At 38.0% G+C, this 26,570-nt stretch overlaps 1 protein-coding gene across 1 annotated transcript in view; it reads left to right on the top strand.

Moving 5' to 3' along the window:
- Positions 1 to 26,570, top strand: part of KPNA5 (karyopherin alpha 5 (importin alpha 6)) — a 93,049-nt gene that overhangs the window by 23,221 nt on the left and 43,258 nt on the right. Inside the window, exons 4-5 of the mRNA XM_006839978.1 lie at positions 1,064 to 1,158; positions 22,007 to 22,123. Coding sequence (XP_006840041.1) covers positions 1,064 to 1,158; positions 22,007 to 22,123 — 212 coding nt within the window. The remainder of the gene's footprint in view (positions 1 to 1,063; positions 1,159 to 22,006; positions 22,124 to 26,570) is intronic.

The following is a 26,570-nucleotide window of genomic DNA, read 5'->3' as shown; positions in this document are numbered from 1 at the left end:
TAATCTGATACAATTTGATGAACTTGACCTACACCTATGGATGCAGTAGCTCAAAAGAGGGAACAAATCTTTACAAGGATTATTCCCACCCCCTTCATACACAGAGTATACAGGGATAGGCAACTTGGACATTGGCTACCCAAAGTGGGAGGGCTACAAAGGCAAGAAATGACTTGCTTACAAGCTTTTAAGAGGGAACCTAGATCCAGAGGGTGTGGAGGAAGGTAGAATCTCCACTGAGTAGTATCCAATCTGTGGAGGCGGGGTTGATGAAAGTAAATATGGATAGGCCTCTTGTGATACAATAGTGAATAATTGTTATCAGGACTGATTGTGAGGGTTGGAAATGTAAAGGTTTTGTAGCAAGAAGAGGAGTGATTGACTTTGCAGTCTAGGAGCTGAGGTCCCTGGGACCATCAAGGGAGAAGAGTGGAGAGCGGGACCCTACTCAGAGAAGCAGTGATGCCTGAGATGGAGGCAGAGATGATGATGTGGAGAGATGGAGTAGCTGGGGACTTTAGATCCAGAGAGGGAGAGAGGCTGTGTGCTGATGACCAAGGGGCAGGCTTGCAGGGTATACCCTTTGGTTGGTTGATGATGCATGGAGGGGATTATAACCATGGAAATGAAACAATATAGATAGGATGACTGTAAAACTAATGTTCTCCCATGCAAACTGTCACATAATTCACAATAAAACATTAAAATAAATAAAGAGTTATTCGAAATTGTATACTTAAGTTCGTTTTTCAGTAATGTTCTAAAATACCTCCTATGGTGTAAAGCTAACCTAAAAAGCTTTCATCAAAATAACCTTTAACTTTTGAAATTTAAGCGTTCTGCAGGAAATATTTTAGACATTTCCTATTATAATTAATGAAAAATTAAAATGCATTGTAATTATGAGAACATTTATTTTCATTTGTACCATTATTCAGTTTTAAATTTTAATTGGTGAAACCTAAGAAAGTTATTTTGTGTGTTCTGGTATTGACGTAGGGACCTGATAATTGTCTGTTTATGTCTATGGACTAACTTAGAGCAATTCATTTTTCTCTTTTAGAACCTAATCCACCAATAGATCAAGTTATACAGAAACCAGGAGTCGTGCAGAGATTTGTGAAGTTTCTTGAAAGAAATGAAAATTGCACTTTACAGGTGAGTTGTTCTAAAGTTTTTTTTTATTAATCCCTTTCTAGAAATGATACGTGATTAAAATTTCTAGTGAAAGTAACTTGTGTTATACTGAGTAAGCAATCAGTAACTACTTTGGAGTCCTGGTTTAGCGCTGTGGGTTAAAGCGCTGGAGTGCAAAGTCAATTTGAACCACAAGGTCGTCAGTTCAAGCTCACTATCTGCTCCTCAGAAACCCTATACAGGGTCACTATTGGTTGGAACCAACTCTATGGCACTTACTAACAACAACAGTATCTACTTGACAATTAAAGAGAAAAGTAGTACTACCTTCTGGTCTTGGTCATGATTGCGTTGCTAGCTTTTTTGTAGAAACTTAATTCTGTAAACACTTTTGGAAATGTACACAAAATGATTCTTAATGTTAATAAAAATTTTGTAGCTGTCAATCCTTAATACATTTTTTGTTTTGTTTTAGAGAAAGTCAAACTAAAAAAAATTATTTTGACTCAATTAACTGGGATTTTGACTTTTTATTTTAAGTAAAACTCTTACTGTTAAAACATTTTTTGCCTGACTGATAGTTCTTTTTGCTTTTTTAAAAAAGGATTGTTGTTGTTAAGTGCCGTTGAGTCAGTTCCGACCCATAGTGACCCTGTATAGGGTTTCCGAGGGTGTAAATCTTTACGAGAGTAGAAAGCCTCATCTTTCTCCCGCGGAGCGGTTGGTAGTTTCGAACCGCTGACCTTAAGGTTCGCAGCCTGATTCATAACCACTATGCTACCAGAGCTCCTTTAGTCACTATAATCTACTAAAAATGTGAGGTAAAAACATTGCTTCACAATCATGTTGTAGTGACAATTTTAATATGTTTTCCAAATAATTCACTGCTAGTAATATACTTTTGAGCCCTAGTGTTGTGCTGTACGATAGGCACTGGACTGGTAACCACAGAGTTGGCAGTTCAAACCCACCAGCCACTTTTGGCAACCCTGTAAAGGGTCATTCTGAGTTGGAACTGACTCAATGGCACACAATAGCAACAGTAATAAATTATTGACGACTATAAATACTTTAAAGTTTGAAAAAAAAAGAGGTTGCTCTTATTCATTTTCATTGCTTTATACATAGTGTATATGTGTTGCTATGTATGCCTGCAGAACAGACCGTCAATTGCTCCTGTGGAAGTTCAAGTTGAAGCTAAAGAGAAAGCAACTCCATGATAGCCAGAGTATGAATGTGAGTACATCATGCAAACATTTAGGGACCATTTAAAAAGTAGAGTTGAGACACTGAACATTAATGACAGAAGACCACAGGAGTTGTGGGATGACATCAAGGACATCATGCATAAAGAAAGTGTAAGGTTATTAAAAAGACATGGAAAAAGGAAAACGTCAAAATTGATTTGTCAGAAGAGAAACTCTCTCTTAAGCCCAGAATGACTAAATCAAACAAAAGAAATAATAAGGTGAAAAAGCTTAGGTAAAAAAATCTGAAGCAAAGATTTCAAAGGGTAGCTCAAGTAGGCAAGGTAAAATATAATGAATTATGCAAGGATCTTGAATTAGAAAACCAAAAATGAAGAACATAGTTGGTATTTCTCAAGCTGAGAGAACTAAAGAGAAAATTCAAGCATGAGTTACACTACTGTATGAGTCTATGATTTAAAAAAAAAAAAAAAAAAAAGATGCAGGAAGCATTCTGAAGAAGATGAAGGAATACATAGATTCACTGTATCAGAAATAATTGGTTGACTTTCTTACATGTCAGGAGGTAGCATATGATCCAGAAACCACTGGTACTGAAAGAAGAAATTCAAGATGCAGTAAGACATTGATGAAAACCAAGGCTTGTAGCATATCAACAATAATTGGTTGACTTTGTAGCATGTCAGGAACTAACATATGATCAAAATAACTGGTATTGAAAGAAATACACTAAAACATTGGTGAAAAACAAGTTTTTAGGTATTGGCAGAATACTGAAATGTTTCAACAGTGGATGCAATGCTGGAAATGCTTAGTGATTTATGTTAAGAAACTTGTAAGACAACTATCTGGCTTACTAACTGGAAGAGATACATATTTTTGTTTATTCCAAAAAAAGTCTATCAAATGGAAGGCAGAAATTATCAAACAATATCATTAATATCACATGGAAGCAAAATTTTGATAAAGATTATTTCAGAATCAGTACAGCAGTAAATTGACAGAATAATCAGAAGTTCAAGCTAGATTTATATCAAATAAGAAAATATGGAACAACAAATACCATTGCTAATGTCAGTTGGATCTTTACTGAAAGCAGAAAACATTAGAAAGATGAGCACCTGCTTTTTATCAGCTACATGAATAGCTGTGTGGATCATGTAGCTTGTTATGTTATGAAGAATGGTCATTACAGAACATTTCATTGTGATCACGTGGAACCTAAACATGGATCAGGAGGCAGTTGTTCAAACAAGATGATACTGTGTGGTTTCAGATTGGAAAGAAGTGTTTGACTGTGTTGTATCCTTTCCCCCCTTAGTTATTCAGTCTGTATGCTGATGAAATAATCTGTGAAACTGAACTATATGAAGAAGAATGCAACATGAGGATTGAAAGAAGACTCATTAGCAGCTTGTGATATGTAGAAGATCCAGTCTTGCTTGCCCAAAATAAAGAAGCACTTACTGATGGAGGTCATGGAGGTCAAAACTACAGTCTTCAGTACAGATTACACCTTAGCATGAAAAAAATAAAAATTCTCACAAAAGAGGAACCAGTAAGCAGCATTATAATAAAAAGAGAAAAATATTGAAATTGTCATGATTTCATTTTTCTTGGATCAAAAATAATTGGCCATAGAAGCAAGAGTCAGGATATTAAATGATTTATTGCATTAGATAAATTTGCTACAAAAGACCTCTTTAAAATATTAAAAATTACAAAAATGTCATTTTGATGACTAAGGTGTCTTTGACCCAAGTCATGACATTTTCAGTTGCCTCAGCACTGGTAGCATAGTGGCTATGCATTGGGCTGCTAACCACAAGGTTAGCAGTTCGAATCCATCAGCCATTTTGTGGGAGAGAGAGAGGAGGCTTTCTGCTCCCATAAAGATTTATAGCCATAGAAACCCTATACAGTGTTGTTATGGGTTGGAACCAACTCAGTGGAACACAGCCACCACCACCCTATACATATATATAGGAGGATTAAAAAAAGAATTGATGCATTTCAATTGCGATGTTGGCAAGGAAGGACTGCCATAAGAACAAAAATCAAAAAGTCTTAGAAGAAATATAACCAGAATGTTTCTTAGAAACAAGGATGATAAGAATTTTTCTTGCTACTTCAGACACATCATTAGGAAAGCTAGGTATTGGAAAAGGGTATCTTGTTTAGTAGAGAGTCAGCAAAAATGAGGGAAACTGAAATGAGGTAATTGGCACAGTAGTTGCAATAATGGACTCATACATATCAAAGATCATGAAGATTATCAGTATCGGACGATGTTTTGTTGTTTCATGTAAGATTGCTATGAGTCCTAGTTGACTGACTGGCAACTCACAACAACACAGCTAGTTTATCAATGCTATTGTGATTAATGAATAGCTGTTCCTGATAAATTAGTAATTATTTTTGAACTACAGCTTAGTGTAGTTGTTAGGTGCCATCGAGTTGGCTCCAACTCATGGTGACTGCACAACAGAATGAAACACTGCTCTGTCCTCAAAATTGTTGTTATGTTTGAGCACATTACTGATGCCACTGTGTCAATCCATCTCATCGGTGGACTTCTCTTTTTGGCTGACCCTCCACTTTACCAAGCATGATAACATGTCTGAAGTGTGAGAGATTGTCTTGCCATTCTGGATTCTAAGTACCATTCTGGCTGTATTTCTTAAAACACACATTTGTTTGTTCTTAAGGCAGTCCATGATACTTTCAGTATTCTTCAATACCATAACTCATCTGCATCAATTCTTCTACGGTCTTCCTTATCCATTATCCAACTTTTACATGCATATGAGGCTATTGAAAATACCATGGCTTAGGTCAAGCGCACCTTAGTCCTGAAACTGACATCTCTGCTCTTGAATACTTTGAAGAGGTCTTGTGCAGCAGATTTGCCTAAGGCAATTCATCGTTTGATTTCTTGAATGCTGCTTCCATGAGTGTTGATGGTGAATCCAATGAAAATTAAGTCTTTTGACACACTTGAATCTTTTCTCCATTTATCCTGATGCTATTTATTGGTCCAGTTGTGAAGATTTTTGTTTTCTTTACTCTGATTTGCATACTGAAAGCTATGGTGTTTGACCTTCATCAGTAGTATTGTAAGTCTTCTTCACTTTCAGCAAGCAAGATTGTTAATGAGTCTTCCTCCAATCCTGATACCATGGTTGTTTACATATAATCCAGCTTCTCATATTATTTGCTCAGCATACTGATTGATAAACATGGTGAAATAATACAACCCTAACGTACACTGCTCTTAATTTTAAATCACTCAGTATCCCCTTGTTCTGTTCAAATGACTACTTCTTGGTCTATGTACAGGTTTCTTACAAGCACAATAAAATGTTCTCAAATACTTAGTCTTCACAGTATTTTCCATAGCTTGTCATGATCCACACAATTGAAAGCCTTTGCATAATGAATAAAGCACAGGTAAACAAACATCTTCAGAGTGAAGTGCTGTGGTTTAATGTGCTGGACTGCAAGTTTGGTTTGAACTGTAATGTTGGAAGTTCAAGCTCACCAGTGGCTCCTCAGAAACCCTATACAGGATTTGGAACCAACTCGACGGTTTGAATTGGAACTGACTCAATGGCATATAACAGCAGCAACAGCAAACATCTTCCTGGTATTCTTTGATTTCAGTCACAAGCCATCTGATGTCAGATGATATTCCTCATCCATGTTCTTGTCTGAATCCAGCTTGAATCACTGGAAGTTCTCTGTTATTGTATTGTTGCAGCTGTTTTTAAAATTATTTTCAGCAAAATTTTACTTGCATATAATATTAATGATAATTGTTTGATGATTTCAGCACTTCATTGGGTCACCTTTCTTTGGAGTGGGCACAAATATGGATCTCTTCCGACCAGTTAGTCAGATGACGTCCAAATTTCTTGACATAGATAAGTGAGTACCTCCAATGCTGCATTGATTTGTTGAAAGATTTCAATTTGTATTCCACCATTTCCTGGACTTTAGTTCCTTGCCAGTCAGTGCCTTCAGTGCACCTTGAGCTTCTTCCTTTAGTACCATTGGCTTTTGATCATATGCTACCTCTTGAAATGGTTGAATACGATCCATTTCTTTTTGGTACAATGACTCTGTGTATTGCTTCCTTTTTCTTTTTTTAAAAATTTTTATTGTGAATTGAGTGATAGTTACATGGGAGAACATCAAGTATACATTCATCCTATTGTATTTTGTTTCACTGTAATGATTACAGTCCCCTCCATGCATCATCATGCGACAGAATTTGCTTCCATTCCTTCTAATTTTTGTGTTTTATGTACACCAAAGTACTCAGAAATACATACCCATTCAAACAGCCAAACGGTACACCCCAGGAGCCTGATCCCTGGCCGTCAGCACATAGCCCCTCTCCCTCCCTGAGTCTCTGCCTCCATCTCTGGCATCACTGCTTCTCTGGATAGGGTCACCCACTCCACTCTTCTCCCTTGATGGCCCCAGGGTCCTCCACTCCTGGATTGCAAGACCAACCATTCCCCTCTTTTTGTTATAAAATATCTACCTTTACATTTCCAACACTCACAGTCAGACCTGATAGCAATTATTCACTATTAAATCATAAGAATCCTATCCCATCTCCTTTCATCAGCCCCATCCAGACAGGTTGGCAACCACTCAGTGGAGACTCTACCTTCCCCCGCACTCTCTGAAACTACGCTCCCTCTTGAAAGCTTTTAAACCAGTCACTTTGTGCCTTTGTAGCCTCCCCACCCCTCACCATTTTGGGTAGCCAATATCTAAGCTGCCCATCCCTGTCAACCTTGTGTACCAAGGGGGTGGGAATGATCCTCGCTGTAAAGATTCATTCCCTTTTGAGCTACTACATTCATAAGTATAGGTCAAGTTCATCAAATTGTAGCAGATTACTCTTTTTTTCCTCTTCTTTCTTCCTCTAGTTGAGTTCTGATCATCCAGCAGGTCAAGTGGGTATTATCTGCAAGTATGGGTGTTCTTGTGCATCTTCCTTCACTTCATATCAGCTGAATGTTTCACTCTCTGCTCTAGTCCTCTGTGGCCATGTCCCTGTCCCTGGACCCAGGAGTCCCCAGGTCTTGCCATACTGCTGGCCAACCAGGTCTCAACTCAGGTTGAGAGGAGTCTATTGAACGTGGTAAGACTTAGCTCACAACTTCATTGTGTTTTTCTCCGACTTCCCCTTATCAGTAGTAGACCAGTGTGGTCACTAGCCAGACCACATGCCTGCTAGTGTATTCCCCTTGAGTCTCAGTCTTGGTAGGGGGTTTGCCCTGAGGGGACCAGACTGCTTGCCTTGATGGCTCCCCTGCTAACAACTTGCTTATTCTTGTAGTAGTCAATCAGACTGCCATTATTGTTTTTTATTTTTCCTGCTGGTCTTTGTTTCAAGAAGTATCTTCTGTTGTTCTAGCAGCTCCAGGCTGGTCTGCTTGTCCTTTCAAGTGGAAATTTCCCACCTCAGAAGATTCTGGATGGGGATCAGGATTCCACCTATGGTTTTATGCAATGCAAAGGCTCTGCAGGAAGCCTCTTTCACTGGGCAAATTCTAGCCCCATTTTAGGTATTCCAATCAGTTATAGGCTGAAGATGGATTTACAAGCTTTCGATGGTGATGTTTCTGGCTATTCCTTTCTCTCCCCCTCAAGTGTCTATTTTATAATAGTAGGCAAGGGAAACCAAAATTCAAAAGACAGCCAAACATCTTAACATTATTTCCCCTCTTTTACCCATTCACACCATGCCTCAATCCCTGTATCCCAGAGCCCTTTTGTTCCAAGGTTGAGCATGCATCACTATTTACCTCTGTCCCACTTAGTGCATGCAAATCTGTCTAAATGTTCTCCCATCCACCTTATTCTTTCATTCCCTTCCCCCTTCTTGTGTATTGCTCCCCTCCCCCAGCACTCAAAGTATCCTTTGTCTATTCCCTACCGTGTGCTCCACCTTCCCTTCCTTCTCCTTGACCCAAGCCCCAGCACCCTGGTAACCAACAAAGAATTTTCCCCCCCCATTTAGTGCTTCCATCTTCTTTTGATGCTTTCTGCATCATTTAATATTTTGTCCATGGAATCTTTTACCATTGGAACCCAAGGCTTGAATTTTTTCTTTAGACTTTCAGCTTGAGAAATGCTGCAATGTAGTACTTATTGTAGTAAGTAGTAGTATTTGTTTATCTGAATAATTTGGCAAGGGTCCTCACATTTTAGGTGTAGACAAATTATTGTACAAGTGAGTGTTACCTTATCAGTTTAATGACCAAATTTTATGATTGTTTTTGATAAAAGTATGAGGAAAGGGGCTTTCCTCATTGGAATTTGACAGTTTTTAGTTATTGAATTGTTAATGCTAATAAAGACTGACTGATGTTGTTAAGTGCCATTGAATTGGTTCAGACTAATAATGACACTGTATAGCATTTCTGAGGAGTGGCTGGTGGGTTTGAACTGCTGACCTTGCAGTTAACTGTCCAGCATTTATGTGTCCTAGAGTGCCACACTGTAACCCAATTACTTTGTCTTACATTTAAACCCTGAAATCAAGGACTTTTTGAGTGTCTACACATATAAACAGATCTGTGACAACTTAATATGCTCACTGCTGTAACAGAACTATAAACAAAGTTTTTTGGGAGCACAGAGAACCTGGCAAATTACTCCATTTAGGGGAAATCAAGGAAGACTATCCAAAGGTAGTGATGCAGCTCTGTGATGGTGTAAATGAGTTTTGGCAGGGTGAAAAGGACAAATTACTCTCTGGTTTAGAGAACACATGTGCAACCAGCACAAAAATATTGAGGGATTCAAAATTTAGGATAAAACTACAAAGTCAGTTTGGGCGGTAAAGGCTGCAGTTCCAATTCACCAGCTGCTCCAGGACCCTCCTGAGCATACACGGTCTCTATGAGTCGGATCCCAACTCAAGGCACTTAGCAACACGCAACAGCAGTGTTGTCTAAAGAAGGTATTTGAAATTAATAAACCATTGATTTTGCAGAAATCTGTCATGCGATCTCCAGCATCATTTCCATCACCAAGGCCTGTTTTCCAACTACTGATCCTTTCTCTTTGCTCCCAACCTTTGCATTCCAATCACCAGTGGTGATCAATACATTTTTTAATAAAAATAAGCTTTATTGCATCAAGTAATAAATACATACAAAGATGCAAACAGTTTGAGAGTCATCCCCCCCCCCCACTTGTTTCGATCAATTTACAGGAACAACAGAACTGAAATCTACACATCATCTGAATATGAAAAATTTGTGTGTGTGTGGGGGGTCCTTGTTAGGTTTTGGTCAACTGCTCTTTCTTCTGTATTTATAACTTGTGCATTTTTTAAAAATTTGATTTCAAAGCACTAAAAGTCATGCAAATGCTTAAGCAAAAAGGTTCTGTGAAGCAGAATCTACAAGGATGGCACTCTGAGAGCCAGAGAGGGAGCAGAGCAGGCCTGCTGTCAGTGGCTATGAAAAGGAAAAAGCAAAGCCTGAAAGTTGTATTAGCTTATGAATGCTACAAAGAGCAATTTGGGTAGCAGGAACGTATTAGATAAGTAAGAGTAAGATGACACATTGTGTTCCTGGAAGCAAACTACAGTTTGTTGTACGACTGGGAACTTTCCGAGCAGTTTTTAAATCAATGCTTAAAAAAAAGGAGAAACCTCAGTAGTGCCCAACAATTGAAAATGCAAAGCCTAATCAACTGCAAAATCTTTCTCAACCTTACAAATGGTAGGTTTACAGTCCAGTGTACCAGGGAAGGGAAACGGAGAGGGCTTAAAAAACAAAAAAGTTACCACTTGGAAAACAAAGAAAAACGACGATGTGCTGTAACATTTCATCTTGGAAAACATGATGGAAAACACTGAAAGCCAACAGGGTGGCTTTGGATCGGGCATTCAGTTCCGTCTCAGCCAAGCACTCCCGGACCAGACCTCTGGCGCGAATGATGCCTCGCTTCAGCCACTCCTTGGCGCTCTTGCTCTTGGCGAAGTTGGGTCTTACCTCTGGCCAGTAGCTTCGAGTATGCGCCCGCGGGACTCCCGCACACTTTTTGTTGTGGCCGCGCGGGTGCACCCGCAAATAAGGCGGACCCTCACCCTGCCTCAGGCCGCAGTGGATCACCTAGACTTTTGTGCGACATCAGCGCTCCACCTGCCGGCCTTGCCCCATCAATACATCTTGATTGCATGTTTGATCAATTTTAGATTGAAGAAGTTGGTAAATTCTTCTATTTCATCCTGGATTTAGTGTTGGTGGGTAAGTTTGTACAATAGTGGTATCAACTGTCTTCCTTGTAGGCACATGGATATTATCCTATCACAGACAGCGTTATACCTCATGACTGATCTAAATATGTTCTTTTTGACAATGAATGCAACACTATTCCTCTTCAATTTGTCATTCCCGGCGGCATAGTAAACCATGTGGTTGTCAGATTCAAAATGGTCAATACCAGTTCATTTCAGCTCACTAATGCCTAAGATATTGATGTTTATGCGTTTCATTTCGTTTTTGACAACTTGCAGTTTTCCTAGATTCATACTTGGTAGATTCCATGTTCCGATTTTTAATGGATGTTTATAGCTGTGTGTCTTCATTTTGAGTTGTGTCCCATCAGCAAATGAAGGTTCAGAGGGCTTTATTCCCATGGGCTTTACTCCATTTGGGTCATCAGGGTCAATTCTGCTTTGAGGAGCCAGCTCTTCCCCAGTTACATTTTGAGTGCCTTCTAGCCTGAGTGGCTCATTTTCCGGCACTATATCTGACAGTGTTTCTCTGCTATTCATAAGGTTTTCAGTGACTAAATATTCAAAAGTAGTTTGTCACTCCTTCTTCCTAGTCTGTCTGCATCTGGAAGCCCATCTGAAACCTGTCTACCATGGGTGGGCCTGCTGGTATTTAAAATACTGGTGTAATAGCTTCTAGAATCACAGCAACTCACAAGCCACCACAGTACAGCAAACTGACAGATGAGTGGTGGGGTTCTTATGAGAAATGCTAATTCAGACCATTGGTCTCTGACTAATAGGCCTCAAACTGGGAATCTACTGTCCAGATTGGACCCTGAATGAATTTTGTTTCGCCTGTACATGGTTTTAAAGACATGAATTACAAGTTGATTAAAAAGTTAAATAAAGTAGTTGGGAAGTTTCAAATGAAAATCCCGAGTTTTGGCTTCTTTTAACAAATTGGAAGTGTTGGCATCTTGCCACATGAATGAGTGGAGGAGTGGAGCCGAGTAGTAATAATTGCCCTTCTAGTAATAACTATGCTTTCTAGTTTACAGCAGTTCCTCTAGTTTACAGCAGTTCCCACTGGCTTATATCACGCTTCTTGTATTTATTATCTGCTCTGAAGGTATGTGAATTTATGACTTCTTCACTAATGCTGTCTCTAAGGGATAACCAAGGAAAATTTTATGTATAAACCTGTTAGTTGTCCATAAGTTTATTTCATTATCTACAATTAGCAATGACTATGGTGTCCAATATTTCTTAATACAAGTGCCTTCCTTAACTTAAAAAAAAAAACTTTCATAGTCCGACCAGTCACCTGTCAGTTTGTTGTACTGTGGTGGCTTGCGTGTTGCTTTGATGCTTGAAGCTATGCCACCGATACTTTAAATGCCAGAAGGGTCACCCATGGTAGACAGATTTCAGCTGAACTTCCAGACTGAGACAGCCTAGGAAGGAGAGGTGGACTACTGAATGTTTAGCCACTGAAAACCTTATGAACAGTAGCAGAACATTGTCAAGTATAGTGCTAGAAGACATCAGAATATTGTCAGATGTAGTGCCTGAAGATGAGCTCCTCAGTTTGGAAGGCACTCAAAATATGACCAGGGAGTAACTGCCTCCTCAAAGTACAGTTGACCATGATGATGCAACTGGACTAAAGCTTCCCAGATCTTCATTTGCTGAGGGGGCACAGCTCAAAATGAGGAGAAACAGCTGTAAACATCATTAATAATCTGACTATAGAATGTACGAATCTGTGAAAATTGGTACTTGCCAAATGAATGAAATGGAACACATAAAGATCTATATTGTAGACGTTATTGTTGTTGTTAGGTGCCATCCAGTCAGAAATGAACCATGGCAATACTATGCACAATAGACTGAAGCACTGCCTGGTCCTACTCCAACATCACAGTCGTTGCTGCATTGAATCCATTGCTGCTGCCACTGTGCCAATCCATTTTGTTGGTGCTCTCCCTCTTTTTCTTCGACCCTCCACTTTACCAAACATGATATCCAACTCCAGGGACTGGTCACTCCTGATAATATGTCCAAAGTATTAAAGACGAACTCTGGCCATCTTGGCTTCTAAGGAACATTCTAGCTGTACTTCTTTCAACACAGATTGGTTGGTTCCTATGGCAATCCATGGTACTTTTAATATTCTCCTCCAACACTCAATTGCATCAATTTGTCTACAATCTTACTTATTCATTATCTAACTTTCACATGCATATGTTGTTGCTGTGTGCTTTGAGTTGGTTCTGACCCATAGTGACCCTGTCTATTGAAAGTACCATGATTTGTGTCAGGCATACCTTAGTTCTCAAACTAACACCTTTGCTCTTCAACACTTAAAAGAGATCTTGTGCAGCAGATATGATTAATGCAATACGTCATTTGATTTCTTGACTGCAGCTTCCATGAGTGTTGGTGGTTGACCTAAGCAAAATGAATGTGTTTTCTTTATATTGAGGTGCAACCCATACTGAAGGCTGTGGTCTTTGATCTTCATCAGTAAGTATTTTAAGTCCTGTTAACTTTCAGCACGCACATTGTCTCATCTGCATATCGTAGGTTGCTAAAGAGTCTTCCTCCAATCCAGATGCCACATTTTTCTTCATATAATCCAGCTTCTTGGATTATTAGTTGCTGATGGATTAGTATGGTGAAAGAATACAACCCTGGAGCACACCTTTCTTAATTTTAAACCATTCATGTTCTATTGTTCTGTTCAAACAACTACCTCTTGGTCTATGTACAAATTCCTCATGAGCACAATTAAATGTGCTGGAATTCTCATTCTCTGCAATGCCGTCTATAGCTTGTCATGATCCACACATTTGAAAGTCTTTGCATAGTCAATAAAGTACAGGTAAGCATCTTTCTGGTATGTTTTCTCTGCTTTCAACCAAGATCGATCTGATGTCAGCAATGATATCTCTCATTCCACATCCTCTTCTGAATCCAGCTTCAACCTCTGGAAGTTCTCCGTCAATATATGGTCACAGCTGTTTTTGAATTATCTGTTGCAAAATTTTACTTGCATGTAGTATTAATGATATTGTATGATGATTTCTGCATTCCTTTGGGTCACCTCTCTTTGGAATAGGCACACGTAAGAATCTCTTCCAGTGAGTTGGTCAGATAGCTATCTTCCAAATTTCTTGGCCTAGATCACTGAGTGCCTCCTGTGCTGCATCAGTTTGTTGATAGATTTCAATTTGTATTCCATCAATTCCCAGTGCCTTTTTCTTTGCCAGTGTCTTCAATGCACCTTGGATTTATTCCTTCAGTATCATTGGCTCTTGCTTATATGCTGCCTCTTGAAATGGTTGAACACTGACCATTTCTTTTTGGCACAGTGACTCTGAGTGTATTCCTTCTTCTATTTTTTTTTTTTTTTAATTTTTATTGTGAATTGAGTGATAGTTTACATGGGACAGCAGAGCATCAGCCCCCTTCCATCTTCTTCTGATGCTTTCTGCATCATTCAATATTTTGCCCGTCAAATCCTTCAGTATAGCAAGTCAAGGCTTGATGTTTTTCTTCAGTTCCCTCAGTTTGAGACATGTTGAGTGTGTTCTTCCCTTTTTTGCTTTCTAATTCTACGTCTTTGCACATTTCGTTATAATATTTGACTTTTTCTTGTTGAGCTGACCTTTGAAATTTTCTATTCAGTTATTTTACCTCCTCATTTCTTCCATTTGCTTTAGCATCTCTACAAGTCTGAGTCTCTTCTGATATCCATTTTGGTCTTTTCTTTATTTTTTGTCTTTTTAATGACCTTTTGCTTTCTTCATGTATGATGTTCTTGATGTCATCCCACAGCTCTTTTGGTCTTTGGTCGAATACATCAAATCTGTTCTTCAGATAATCTCTAAATTCAGATGGGATATGTTCAACATCACATTTTAATTCTCATGGACTTATTTAAATTTTCTTTAGATTCAACCTGAACTTGCATATGAGCAATTGATTATTTGTGCCACAATTTACCCCTGGCCTTGATTTAGCTGATGACATGATGGCAAAAAAAACATGATGAGAGTTTTTCCACTATCTTTTTCCACAGGTGTAGTCAGTTTGATTTCTGTGTATTCCCTCTGGTAAGGTCCATGTGTATAGTCATCTTTTATGTTGTTTATAAAAGATATTTGCAATGAAGAAGTCATTGATCTTACAGCATTGTTTCTATTACCAAGGCCTGATCCTTCCTTTTTGTTTCCAGTGTTTGCATTCTAGTTGTCAGTAATTATCAACACATTTTAATTGAATGTTTCATCAGTTTCAGACTGATGAAGTTGGTAGAATTTTTCAATTTCATCATCACTGACTTTAGTGATTGATGCATAAATTTGAATAATAATTGTATTACCTGGCCTTCCTTGTAGGCATATGCATATCATCCCGTCACAGATAGCATTGTACTTCAAGACAGATCTTGATGTATTCTTTCTGATGATGAATACGATGTCATGAATTTGTCATTCCCAGCACAGTAAAATGTGTATTGTCACAAACAAAGTGGCAAATACCAGTTCATTTCAGCTTGATAATTCCTAGGATATTGATATTTATGTGTTCCATTTCAGTTTTTCAATTTCTAATTTTCCTAGATTCATATTTCATACATCTCATGTTTTGATTATTAATGGATATTTACAGCTATTTCTCTTCTTTTTGAATTGTGCCCCATCAGCAAATGAAGGTCCTGAAGGCTTTACTCCATTCGTGTCATCATGGACAACTCTACTTTGAGGAGGCAGCTCTTCCCCAGTTGGATTTTGAGTGCTTTCCAACCCGAGGGGCTCATCTTCTGGCACTTTATCTGACAGTATTTTGGTGCTCTTAATCATGTTTCAGTATTCAATAATCAGGTACAGACAGTGTTCCATTGCTATTTATAAGATTTTCAGTGACAATATTCGTAAGTAGTCTGTCTCTCATTTTTCCTTGTTTGTTTTTGTCTGGAAGCTCAGCTGAAACCTGTCCACCATGGGTGGACATTTTTGCAGGTATTTAAAATAGCCATGGCATAGCTTCCAGAATCATAGCAACATGCAAGCAACTACAGTATGACAAACTGATAGATGAGAGATGTATTCTAGGCATTAGTAAGCTGAAATGGATTGGTATTGGCCACTTTGAATCTGGCAATCATGTGGTTTACGATGATGGGGATGGCAAATTGAAGAGGAATGGTGTCATATTTTTCATCAAAAAGCATTTCAAGATTTGTCTTGATGTACAGTGCTGGATAAAAACCATATGTCTATGAGGAAGACCACTTGATATCATTATTATTCAAATTTATTCACTAATCACTAAAGTCAGTGATGATGAAATTGAAGAATTCTACAACCTCTTCAGTGTGAAACTGATCAAACATTCAATCAAGATGTATTAACAGTTAATGATGATTAGAATGTGAAGGTTGGAAACCAAGGGTAAGGATCAGTAGTTAGAAAATGTGGACTTGATGATAGAGAATTTATGCTGGAGATTGCATGATAGAATTTTGATAGGCCAATGACTTGTTCATTGCAATACCTTTTTAAGCAATATAAAAGATGACAAAACACATGGACCTCACCAGATGGAATACACAGAAATCAAATTGGCTACATCTGTGTGAAGAGATGGTGAAAAGTTCCATATTATCAGTCAAAAAAAAGTCAGGGTGAGACCCTGAAGCAGACCATCAGTTATTCACATGCAAGTTCATGCTGAAAGTGAAAAAAAAAATTAAAACAAATCCATGAGGCCAAAATATGACCTTTAACATATCTCATTGAATTTAGAGACCATCTCAAGAAGAGATTTGATGCACTAAATACTAATGACCGAAGACCAAAAGAGTTGTGGTATGACATCAAGAATATCATATAGGAAGAAAGCAAAAGCTCTTTCAGAAAATAAGAAAAAACAGAAAAAATCAAAATGTTTGTCAAGAGAGACTCTGAAATTTGCTGTCCAGTGTAAAGAGGTACAGAGTGAATTGAGGAAATGAGGAGATAAAATAGCTGAATAGAAAATTTCAAAGGGTAGCTCGAGAAGACAAAGTCAAGTATTATAATGACATGTGCAAAGACCTAGAGTCAGGAAACTAAAATTGCCGAACATGATCAGTGTTTCTCAAGCAGAAAGAACTGAAAGAAAAATTCAAACCTTAATTTGCAGTATTTAAAAATCCTATGGGCAAAATATTGAACAATGCAGCAACTACCAAAAAGAAATGGCAGGAATAAATAGAATCACTACCAAAAAGAAATGGTTGATGAACAACCATTTCAAAAGGTTAACATATGATCAACAGGCAATTTTGCACTGAAGGAAGAAGAAACCCAAGGTACACTGAAGGTATTGTCAAAGAACAAGGCTCCAGGAATTGATATAATACAAACTGAAATCTTTCAACAAACTGATGCAGCTTTAAGGACACTCTTCTATGCTAAGAAATTTGGAAGACATCCATCTGTCCAGTTGGTTGAAAGAGATCCATATTTGTGCTCGTTTGAAATAGAGGTGACCCAATAGAATGCTGAAATCATCAGACAATATTAATATCACATGAAAATAAAATTTTGCTGAAAATAACTTAAATACAGTTGCAGCTGTACATCCACAGGGAACTGCCAGAGGTTCAAGTTGGATTCATACAAGGTTATGGAATTTGGAATATCACTGCTGATGTCAGATGGATCTTGACTGAAAGCAGAGAATGCCAGAAAGCTATTTACATGTGCTTTATTAACTATGCAAAGTCTTTTGACTATGTGGATCATGATAAGTTATGGATAGCATTGCAAAGAATGGGTATTCCAGAACACTTAATTGTGCTCATGAGGAACCTGTATATGGACCAAGAAGAAGTCATTTGAGCAGAACAAGGGGATACTGAGTGAGTGGCTTAAAATCAGGAAAGATGAGTGTCAGTGTTGTATTCTTTCACCATATATATGCAATTTGTATCCTGATTAAATAATATGAGAGGCTGTATTATATGAAGAAGAATGTGGCATCAGGATGGAGGACGGCTGATTAACAGCCTGTGATACGCAGATGATACAACCTTACTTCCTGAAAGCAGAGAGGACTTAAAATGCATACTGATAAAGATCAGAGACCACAGCCTTCAGTATGGATTGCATTTCAATGTAAGGAACACAAAAATTCTCACAACTGGAACAATAAATAACATAATTAATGGAGAAAAGATTGAAGTTGTCAAAGACCATTTTTCTTGGATCTATGATCAACATTCATGGAAGCAGCAGTCAAGAAATCAAATGATGTATTGCATTAGGCAAATCTGCTGCACAAGACCTCACTAGCCTGTTTAAGAGCAATAAACCATTTTATTTTCAATAGCCTCATAATGCATGTTCAAGTTGGGCAGTGAATAAGGAAGACTATAGAATTGATGCATTTGAGTTATGGTGTTAGAGAAGAATAGTGAACGTACCTTAGACTACCAGAACAACAAACCAGTCTGTGTTGGAAGAAGTACAGCCAGAATACTCCTTACAAGCCAGGATGACAAAACTTTGTCTCTCATACTTTGCGTGTGTTATCAGGAGGGCTGCCTGGAGAAGGATATCATGCTTGGTAAAATGAATGGTCAGATAAAAAGAGGAGACCTCCAATTGGATGGACTGACATAGTAGCATCAGAAATGGCTTCATGTATAGGATAGCATAGGACCAGGCAGTGTTTCATTGTGGTGTGCATAGGGTTGCCATCAGTTGAATCCCACTGGATGGCTCCTAACAATATTTCATGTGGTAACTGTTGTTTTATGTTTTTGAGTAATACATTTATGTACAATTTTATTTAACATAATGACATCTATATTAATGTGAAAGCATTTTTTTTTAAAGCTGCAAATGAGTACTTAGTTTGCCTGTGAATGTATGTTGTTGTTGTTGTTAGGTGCCATCGAGTCGGTACCAACTCATAGCGACCTATGCACAGCAGAACGAAACATTGACCAATCCTGGACCAACCTCACTATTGTTGCCACGCTTGAGTCCATCGATGCTGCCACTTGGCCAATCCATCTCCTTGGGTGTCTTCCTCTTTTTCTCTGACCATCTACCTTACCAAACATGATATCCTTCTCCAGCTACTGATCCATCCTGACTATATATCTGAAGTATGAGAGACAAAGTTTGACCATCTTGGCCTCCAAGGAGCACTCAGGCTGTACTTCTTCCAACACGGATCTATTGGTTTTTTTGGAAGCCCATGGCCCTTTCAATATTCTCCTCCAACACCATAACTCAAAAGTGTCAATTCTTCTACGGTCTTCCTTATTCACTGTCCAGCTTTTGCATGCATATGAGGTTATTGAAGCTACCATAGCTTGGGTCAGGCGCACCTTAGTCCTTAAGCTGACATCCTTTGCTCTTCCATTTTTAATAATTGATTAATTTGGGAACTGTTTGGGAACTATGGGGTGAATTTTCTTAGTTGATTCCGAATATAAGCATATCTGAATTAATTGATATGATTAAACTGTCAGAGACTGCTGCTTAGAGGAATACTCTAGAAGCCCTAGTCCTGGTTCTTGCTGATAAGGTATTCTTTAACAAATCACCTAACTCCCTGAACTTCCAATTTTCACATTTCTTTTTTATTTGTGTTATTTTTGATAGATTTGAGTTGTTTCACCTTTTGGCTATTGTGAATAATATTGCAGTGATCATTGGTGTACAAGTATCTATTTGAGTCCCTGCTTTCAATTTTCTTGGGTATATACCTAGGAGTAACATTGTTGGGTCATATGTTTAACTTTTTAAAGTTCCACCAATCTTTAAAAATGGCAACTGTGCCATTTTACAATTTTCATTTTTATTAAATGAAGTTGGAGCTAGATAATCATAAAATTACCTTTTATGGATCTAAGTCCTGTAAGTTTTCTATTGCTCTATCAAGTTGTTGTTGTTAAATGCCATCGAGTCAGTTTTGACTCATATCAACCCTCTATAAGGTTTCCAAGGTGCTACTGGTGGGTTTGAATAAGGAAGACAGTAGAAGAATTGATGTTTTTGAGTTATGGTGTTGGAGGAGAATATTGAAAGTGCCATGGGCTTCCAAAAGGACCAATAGATCCATTTAGGAAGATGTGCAGCCAGAGTGCTTCTTGGAGGCCAAGATGGCCAAATTTCATCTCTCATACTTCGGACATATTGTCAGGAGGGACCAGTTACTGGAAAAGGATATCATGTTTGGTAAGGTGGAGGGTCAGAGAAAAAGAGGAAGACCTCCAATGAGATGGATTGGCCAAGTGGCAGTATCGATGGACTCAAGTGTGGCAACAGTAGTGAGGTTGGCCCAGGATTGGTCAGTGTTTAGTTCTGCTGTGCATAAGGTCGCTATATGTCAGTACCGACTTGGTGGCACCTAACAACAACAACAACTGGTGGGTTTGAACTGCTAACTTTGTGGTTAGCAGTTCAGTGCTTATCCTATAGCACCACATTATTAAGTAGTGCCCTTTATTGTTCAGCTGCTTTCTGTAGAACCCTTGGCTCTCTCATTGTAAATGCTAGAACTTTTGTGAATGATAAATTCAGCTATATTTGTGTTGTTGTTGTTAAATGTTGTCGAGTCAATTCCAACTCATAGCAACCATGTAAAGGATTTTCGAGAAGTGACTGGTGGGTTTGAACCATAACCTTGCAGTTCAAACACATCTTGTGGTTAAGTGCTTATCCTGCAGTGCTTCATAGGACTCCGTAAACATATATGAAGGTAACTGACCTTTTGATCTACTTCTTATCCTAGAGGGATAGAAATACCACCTTCAAATATGTCGAGGATATATCAAGTAACAATAGCTTTACATTCTAAGTTTATTAATAAAGTTTTCGGTGAGTTTGTAGCAATACTTTTTTCTTTCATATCTAAATATGAATATATGTATGTATATATATATATTCATATGATGTACTCCAGGGATTGGTCCCTACTGACATTTCCAGTTTGTGAGAAGAGTGTTACCATCCTTATCTCTTCCAATACAGATTTGTTAGTTCTTCTGGCAGTCCATGGATATGTCGAGAAACAATAGCTTTACATTCTTAGTTTAGTAATAAAGATTTTGTTGATTTTGTAGCAATACTTTTTTACTTACACTCATATATGTTGTTGTTGTTAAGCGTTGCTGAGTCAGTTCTGACCCATAACGACCCTATATAGGGTTTCCAAGGAGACGTCATGGCTCATGCAGTTCAGTGCATTAGCCCACAGTACCACACCAGGACTCATATATATATTCATATTCATATATGAGGTTAAGTAAAAAAGTATTGCTACAATATCATAGAATTTCACTACAAATGTGAAATTATTGCTTCTTGACGTATCCTCAACATATTTGAAGATGGTGTTTCCATCTCTCTAGGATAAATTCTGGACCACAAGGTCAGTTTGAATTGCAAGGTTGGCTGTTAAAACTCACCAGCTGATCCTCAGAAGCCCCAAGAGGTTCGCCATGAGTCAGAACCAACTTGCTATCACTTAACACTAACAACCCTTTGTCAAAGAATTCCACGTCAAAATGGCAGTTTTGGAATTCTGGATAGACACAAATTGTGTTCCTTTTCAATTTTCTTTAAGTTTAGGTAACAAAAAGAAGTCTGAAGGGAAAGATCAGACTGTAGGGTGGATAGGGTAAGCTTTCCCAATGAAATTCTCGAAGTACACGTCTTGCTACCCTGGAAAAATAAGCAGGTTCATTTTTGTGAAGGGAAAAATTTCTTCAGTGCACATTTCCTGGTATTTTTCTCACCAAGGTAGTTTTCATCTCTCGTAAAACTTCTACCTGATTATCTCCAGTGATCATCCTGTGTCTTTTGAGAAAGATCTATCACAATTATTCCCTTAAGAATTCCAAAAAACAGATGCCTTAACCTTCTGAGCTAACCTCTGTGCTCTGAATGTAACTGGCCTAACAGTTCTTCTCTGAAGCCATGGTTTTTGAAGGCACCCTAATGAGACTAACACAAGTGTATTCCTGCTAGGACTTGTCTGCAGCCATCCACTGAGCACAGAGATATGTTTAGACATGCTTTGTTTGGAGTAAACCCATGCATGTATGAACTGGAACTAGCAGCAATACTTTTTGACTTACACTATAATTGTTTGTTATTTGTGATTTTATAAATTTACATTTTATCCTTCTCAGTTCTTGTTTTTCCAAACTGAAGAATCCATTTTTCTTTTTTTTAATTAAGGACTTTAATCTATGAAACCTGACTTCATGTTGAATCTTATTAATAACAAACCTTTTTCTAAAACTTGTTAACCTAAGTCTTTACTCCCATTCTTTTATCTCCCTCTTTGAAATATCTTTGGTGTACTTATTTATTTTGCTTTTCTTTTTTCTTAGTTTGAAGCTGCATGGGCATCTGGAACTTTTCTCCATACCAAAGTAGTGATCGAAACTGGGGCGGTTCCAATTTTTATCAAACTCCTTAAATCAGAACATGAAGATGTTCAGGAACAGGTAATTTTCTGATTTGAACTTCTATATTTACTAGGTTTTAATTTTTTTCTTGAAACTATCATTTGTGATTATGATTTGACATTCATTTTTGTGCCTTACTGTCTTATTTGTTACTTGTGCCTTATTTGTTAAAACTCAGTCATTTCTTTTCAATGCTGAGTTAGAATGGAGAAAAATTAACTGTCAGGCATAATCCTAGATTCTCTACAAGTATGCTGTCATCTATAATAGGAATTGCATTTCCTATTTATAAGACAACATACTGATGCCTAGAAAGTTTAATAACTTATCCAAAGACATCATGAATGGCTGAACCAGATTTTAAAAATGTACCTATCCAACTTCATGAAAATTAAAATCTGGCAAACTGCATCTTTTTAAAAATATAAGAAACATTTCACTGATAAGTAAGGAAATTGAAAAAAAAAAAAAACCCTTGAAAGCCTGTCTTTAATTTGTGAAAAATATTATTAAATCCTAGTTTTCAAGTTTTTTTCATTTATTTCTATTTTTCATTTTTATTGCCCTACTGTTGATGTTGTTAGCTGTCCTATTAGCATGTTCTTTTTTTCTTCATGTTGCTGATAGCTATCACTTCGATCACTGTTCTAAGGCCTCAGAGTCTCTTATTTAAGATGGTTTTGTTGTTGTGTGCTATTGAGTTGATTCTTATGCACAATGACCCTCTGAGACAGAGTCGAACTGTTGGATAGGTTACCCAAGACTTTATCGAAGAAGCTGACTGCCTCATCTTTCTCTTGTGGAGCAAACAGCTGGTGGGTTCAAACTGCTAATAGTTTGTTTAGCGGTTGAATGATTAATCACTGTGCCAGTGGTTGTTAGGGCCGTCAAGTTGAAAGCCTTTACATAGTCAGCAAAATCCAAGTAAACATCTTTTTGATATTCTCTACTTTCAGTCAAAGTCCATCTGATGTCAGCAATATGTCTCATTCCTTTTCTTCTTCTGAATCCAGTTTGTGTTTCTGGTAGTTCTCTGTCAATGTAGTGCTACAACTGGTTTTGAATTATCTTCAGCGAAGCTTTACTTGAATGTTATATTAATGATATTGTTTGATAATTTCCACATTCTATTGAGTCCCCTATCTTTGGAATGGGTACAAATATGAACCTCTTTCTGATGGTTGGCCAGGTAACTGTTTTCAAATTTCTTGGCACTTTCAGTTTTAAAATGTTTCAGTTGATATTCTATCAATTCCTGGAGCCTTGTTTTATGTCAATGTCTTCAGTGCAGCTAAGACTTCTTTCAGTATCATCGGTCCTTGTTCATATGTTATCTCTTGAAATGGTTGCATATCAACCAGTTCTTTTCAGTACAGTGACTCCGTGTATTCCTTCTATCTTCTTTTAATATTTCCTGTATCATTTAATATTTTGTCCATATAGTCCTTCAATATTACAATCAGAGGCTTGAAGTTTTTCTTCAGTTCCTTCAACTTGAGAAATAAGCATGATTTTTCCTTACGGTTTTATAATTCAGGTATTTATGCATTTCATGATGATAATTTCCTTTTTCTTGGGCTGCACTTTGGAAATTTCTGTTAGGCTCTTTTCACTTAATCATTTCTTATAGTCGCTTTATTTTGTTTTCATTCTAAGACAAGTTTCAGAGATTCTTCTGGCATTTTGGTTTTTTTCTTTCTTTCTTGTCTTTTTAATAACCTTTTGGTTTCCTTCTTTTATGGTATTCTTGATGTCATCCCAACTCTTCTGGTCTCTGGCCATTGATGTTCAGTGCATCAAATTTATTCTTGAGTAGGTCTTTAAATTCAGGAAGTATGTACTAAAGGTTTTATTTTGGCCCTCGTGGTCATGGTTTATCTGTCTTCAGTTCCACCCTAAACTTTCATATGAGCAATTGATTCCGCAGTGAACCTGTAGTCTTGTTTTGGTTGATGATATTAAGCATCTTCATTTTCTCTTTCCAAACATGGAGTTAATTTGATTCTTGTGTATTCCGTATGGTGAGGTACACATGTATAGTTTCCATTTATGTTGTTGAAAAAGGTCTTTGCAATGAATAAGTCATTGGTGTTGCAAAATTCTATTATTTGATCTCCAGCTTCAGTTCTATCACCAAAGCCATATAGTTGAACTATTGACCTTTCCTCTTTGTTTCCAACTTTCACATTCCAGCCACCCTTAATTTTAATTGTATGTTTTATCACTTTAAGACTGAAGAAGTTGTTAGAATTCTTCATTTTCTTCATCACTGACTTTAGTTGTTGGTGCATAAATTTGAATAGTATTTGTATTTTGTGACTTTCCTTATAGGAATATTGATTTTATCTTATCACAGACAGCATTGCACTTCAAGATATATCTTGAACTATTCTTTTTTTTTTTTTTTAATATTTGTGAATAGAATGATAGTTTACATGGGAGAACATTGGTTTTACATTCATCCTGTCATATTTCATTTCATTGCAATGATTACAATCCCTTCCATGCATCATCATTCAACAGTATTTGCTTCTATTCCCTCTGGATTTTTTTTTGTATTTTGGGGGGAGGGATGTACCCAAAAATACTCAGGAATGTATAATCATTTAAACAACCAAAGTGCACATTCTGCAAGCCTGCCTCCTGGTTGCCAGCCCACAGCCTTCCTCTTTCCATGAGTCTGGAATTCTCAGCTGCTCTGTCTCTCCAGGTTATTATCTCTGCCTCCATCTCTGGTGTCACTGCTTCTCTGGTTAGGGTCCCACATTCCACTCACGCTCTTCTCTCTTGATGGTCCTAGGGTCCTCTGTTCCTGGGCTTTGTAAGATTAACTACTCCCCCATTCTTGTTACAAAATTTCTACTGTGACAATTGCAATTAGTCATGTTAACAATTACTCACTATTGAATCACAAGAATCTTATCCCCGTCTCCTTTCACTAGACCTATCTAGACAAAATGAAAGCTATTCAGTTGGGGGCTCTACCTTCCTCAGCACACTCTGAAACTAAGAAATACTCTTTTTGATAATGAATGTGATGCCATTTTCTTCAGTTTGTTATTCTTAGCATAGTACATTATATGATTGTCCAATTTGAAATGCCTAATACCAATTTCTGCTCATTAATGTGTTGCATATCAATACTTATGCCTTCCAAATAATTTTTGATGACTTCCAGTTTGCCTAGATTCATACAGTGCACTTTTCACATTCCAATTATCAGTGAATGTTTGGAGCTGTTCCTCATTTTTAGTTATGCCACATCAGCAATTGAAGGTCTTGAAAACCTCAGTACTTGTAGTTTAGGTTGACTCTACTTTGATGAGACAGCTCTTCCCCAGTTGTATTTTGAGTGGCTTCTAACCTGAGGGACTCATCTTACAGCATTATATCAGACATTGTTCCACTGCTGTTCATGAATTTTTCAGCAGTTTATCCATTAGAAGTGGACCACCTACACCTTCTTCCTAGTCTGTCTTATCTGAAAGCTCCACTGAAACTTGTCCACCATGGGTGACCCTGCTGGTATTTGAAATACTGGTGGCATAACTTTCAGAATCAGTGTGCTTAAAACAACTGGGGACTATGTCTGACTTCCACTGGCTTCACAAGGGGGAAAGAGAATCAAATTCTAAATCAACCCAAGGCTCATTCCTATGAAGTGGAGATCAAGCATGCCTCCATTCTACAACCTTCTTAAACCTGTGCTGACACCAACAGTTCCTCTCAAAATTCCCTCTGCTTCACATCTTGAGTTCCATAATCCATTGCAAAGGCCACACAGAACTCATAACAATACTCACAATGATGGGGTTTATTAGTGATTGAACAGGGTACAATGAAGGACCAGGAAAACTCAGGATGCAGCAGTTCTTTAGTCAGGAATGCCTCTTGTCTGCCATACTACAGGCACATCTTACTCTTGTCTTCTCAGCCACATGGCCACTTGGTCTCTGTACTGCTCAGTCTGGTGTTACAAAGCTCTGTGAATGCCCAAAGGGCACATTCTACAGGCCAGCCTCCTACCCGTAGGCACTCAGCTTTACTCAGTCCATGGACTTGGAGACCTCAGCTGCTCTCTCTTTCCATGCCACTGTCTCTGCCATGCCTCTACTGGTACCTCCTTAATAGGTAAGGACTTCATGCTTCACTCATACTCTTCCTTCTTGATGGTACTGGGGTTGTCTGGCTGGTGCTTCTGAGATGGCGCCTTTTAAACCTAGCTGGATGGCAAAACTAACCATTCCCAGCCTTAGAGTCATGTGCATCTTGTTTTCATGGTCCCACCTAATCACTTGGTGGGAATTAAGAAGACTTTGGAGAGAAAAGCCATATCAAGTAGATTCAAGGTACCAGCCACACAGTGACATGCTAGCCACACAGCACAGCAAGCTGAAAGATGAGTGGTGGAGGAGGAACAAACAAGATGGCGGATCAGGTGGATGTATAGCAGAGAGCTCCGCCAACAACACAGAATACCCGACCA

Source organism: Chrysochloris asiatica, unplaced genomic scaffold, assembly GCF_000296735.1.
Source record: "Chrysochloris asiatica unplaced genomic scaffold, ChrAsi1.0 scaffold00027, whole genome shotgun sequence".
NCBI lineage: Eukaryota > Metazoa > Chordata > Mammalia > Afrosoricida > Chrysochloridae > Chrysochloris > Chrysochloris asiatica.
The sequence above is the reverse complement of the archived record's forward strand: the minus strand, read 5'-3'. Positions and strand labels throughout refer to the sequence as shown.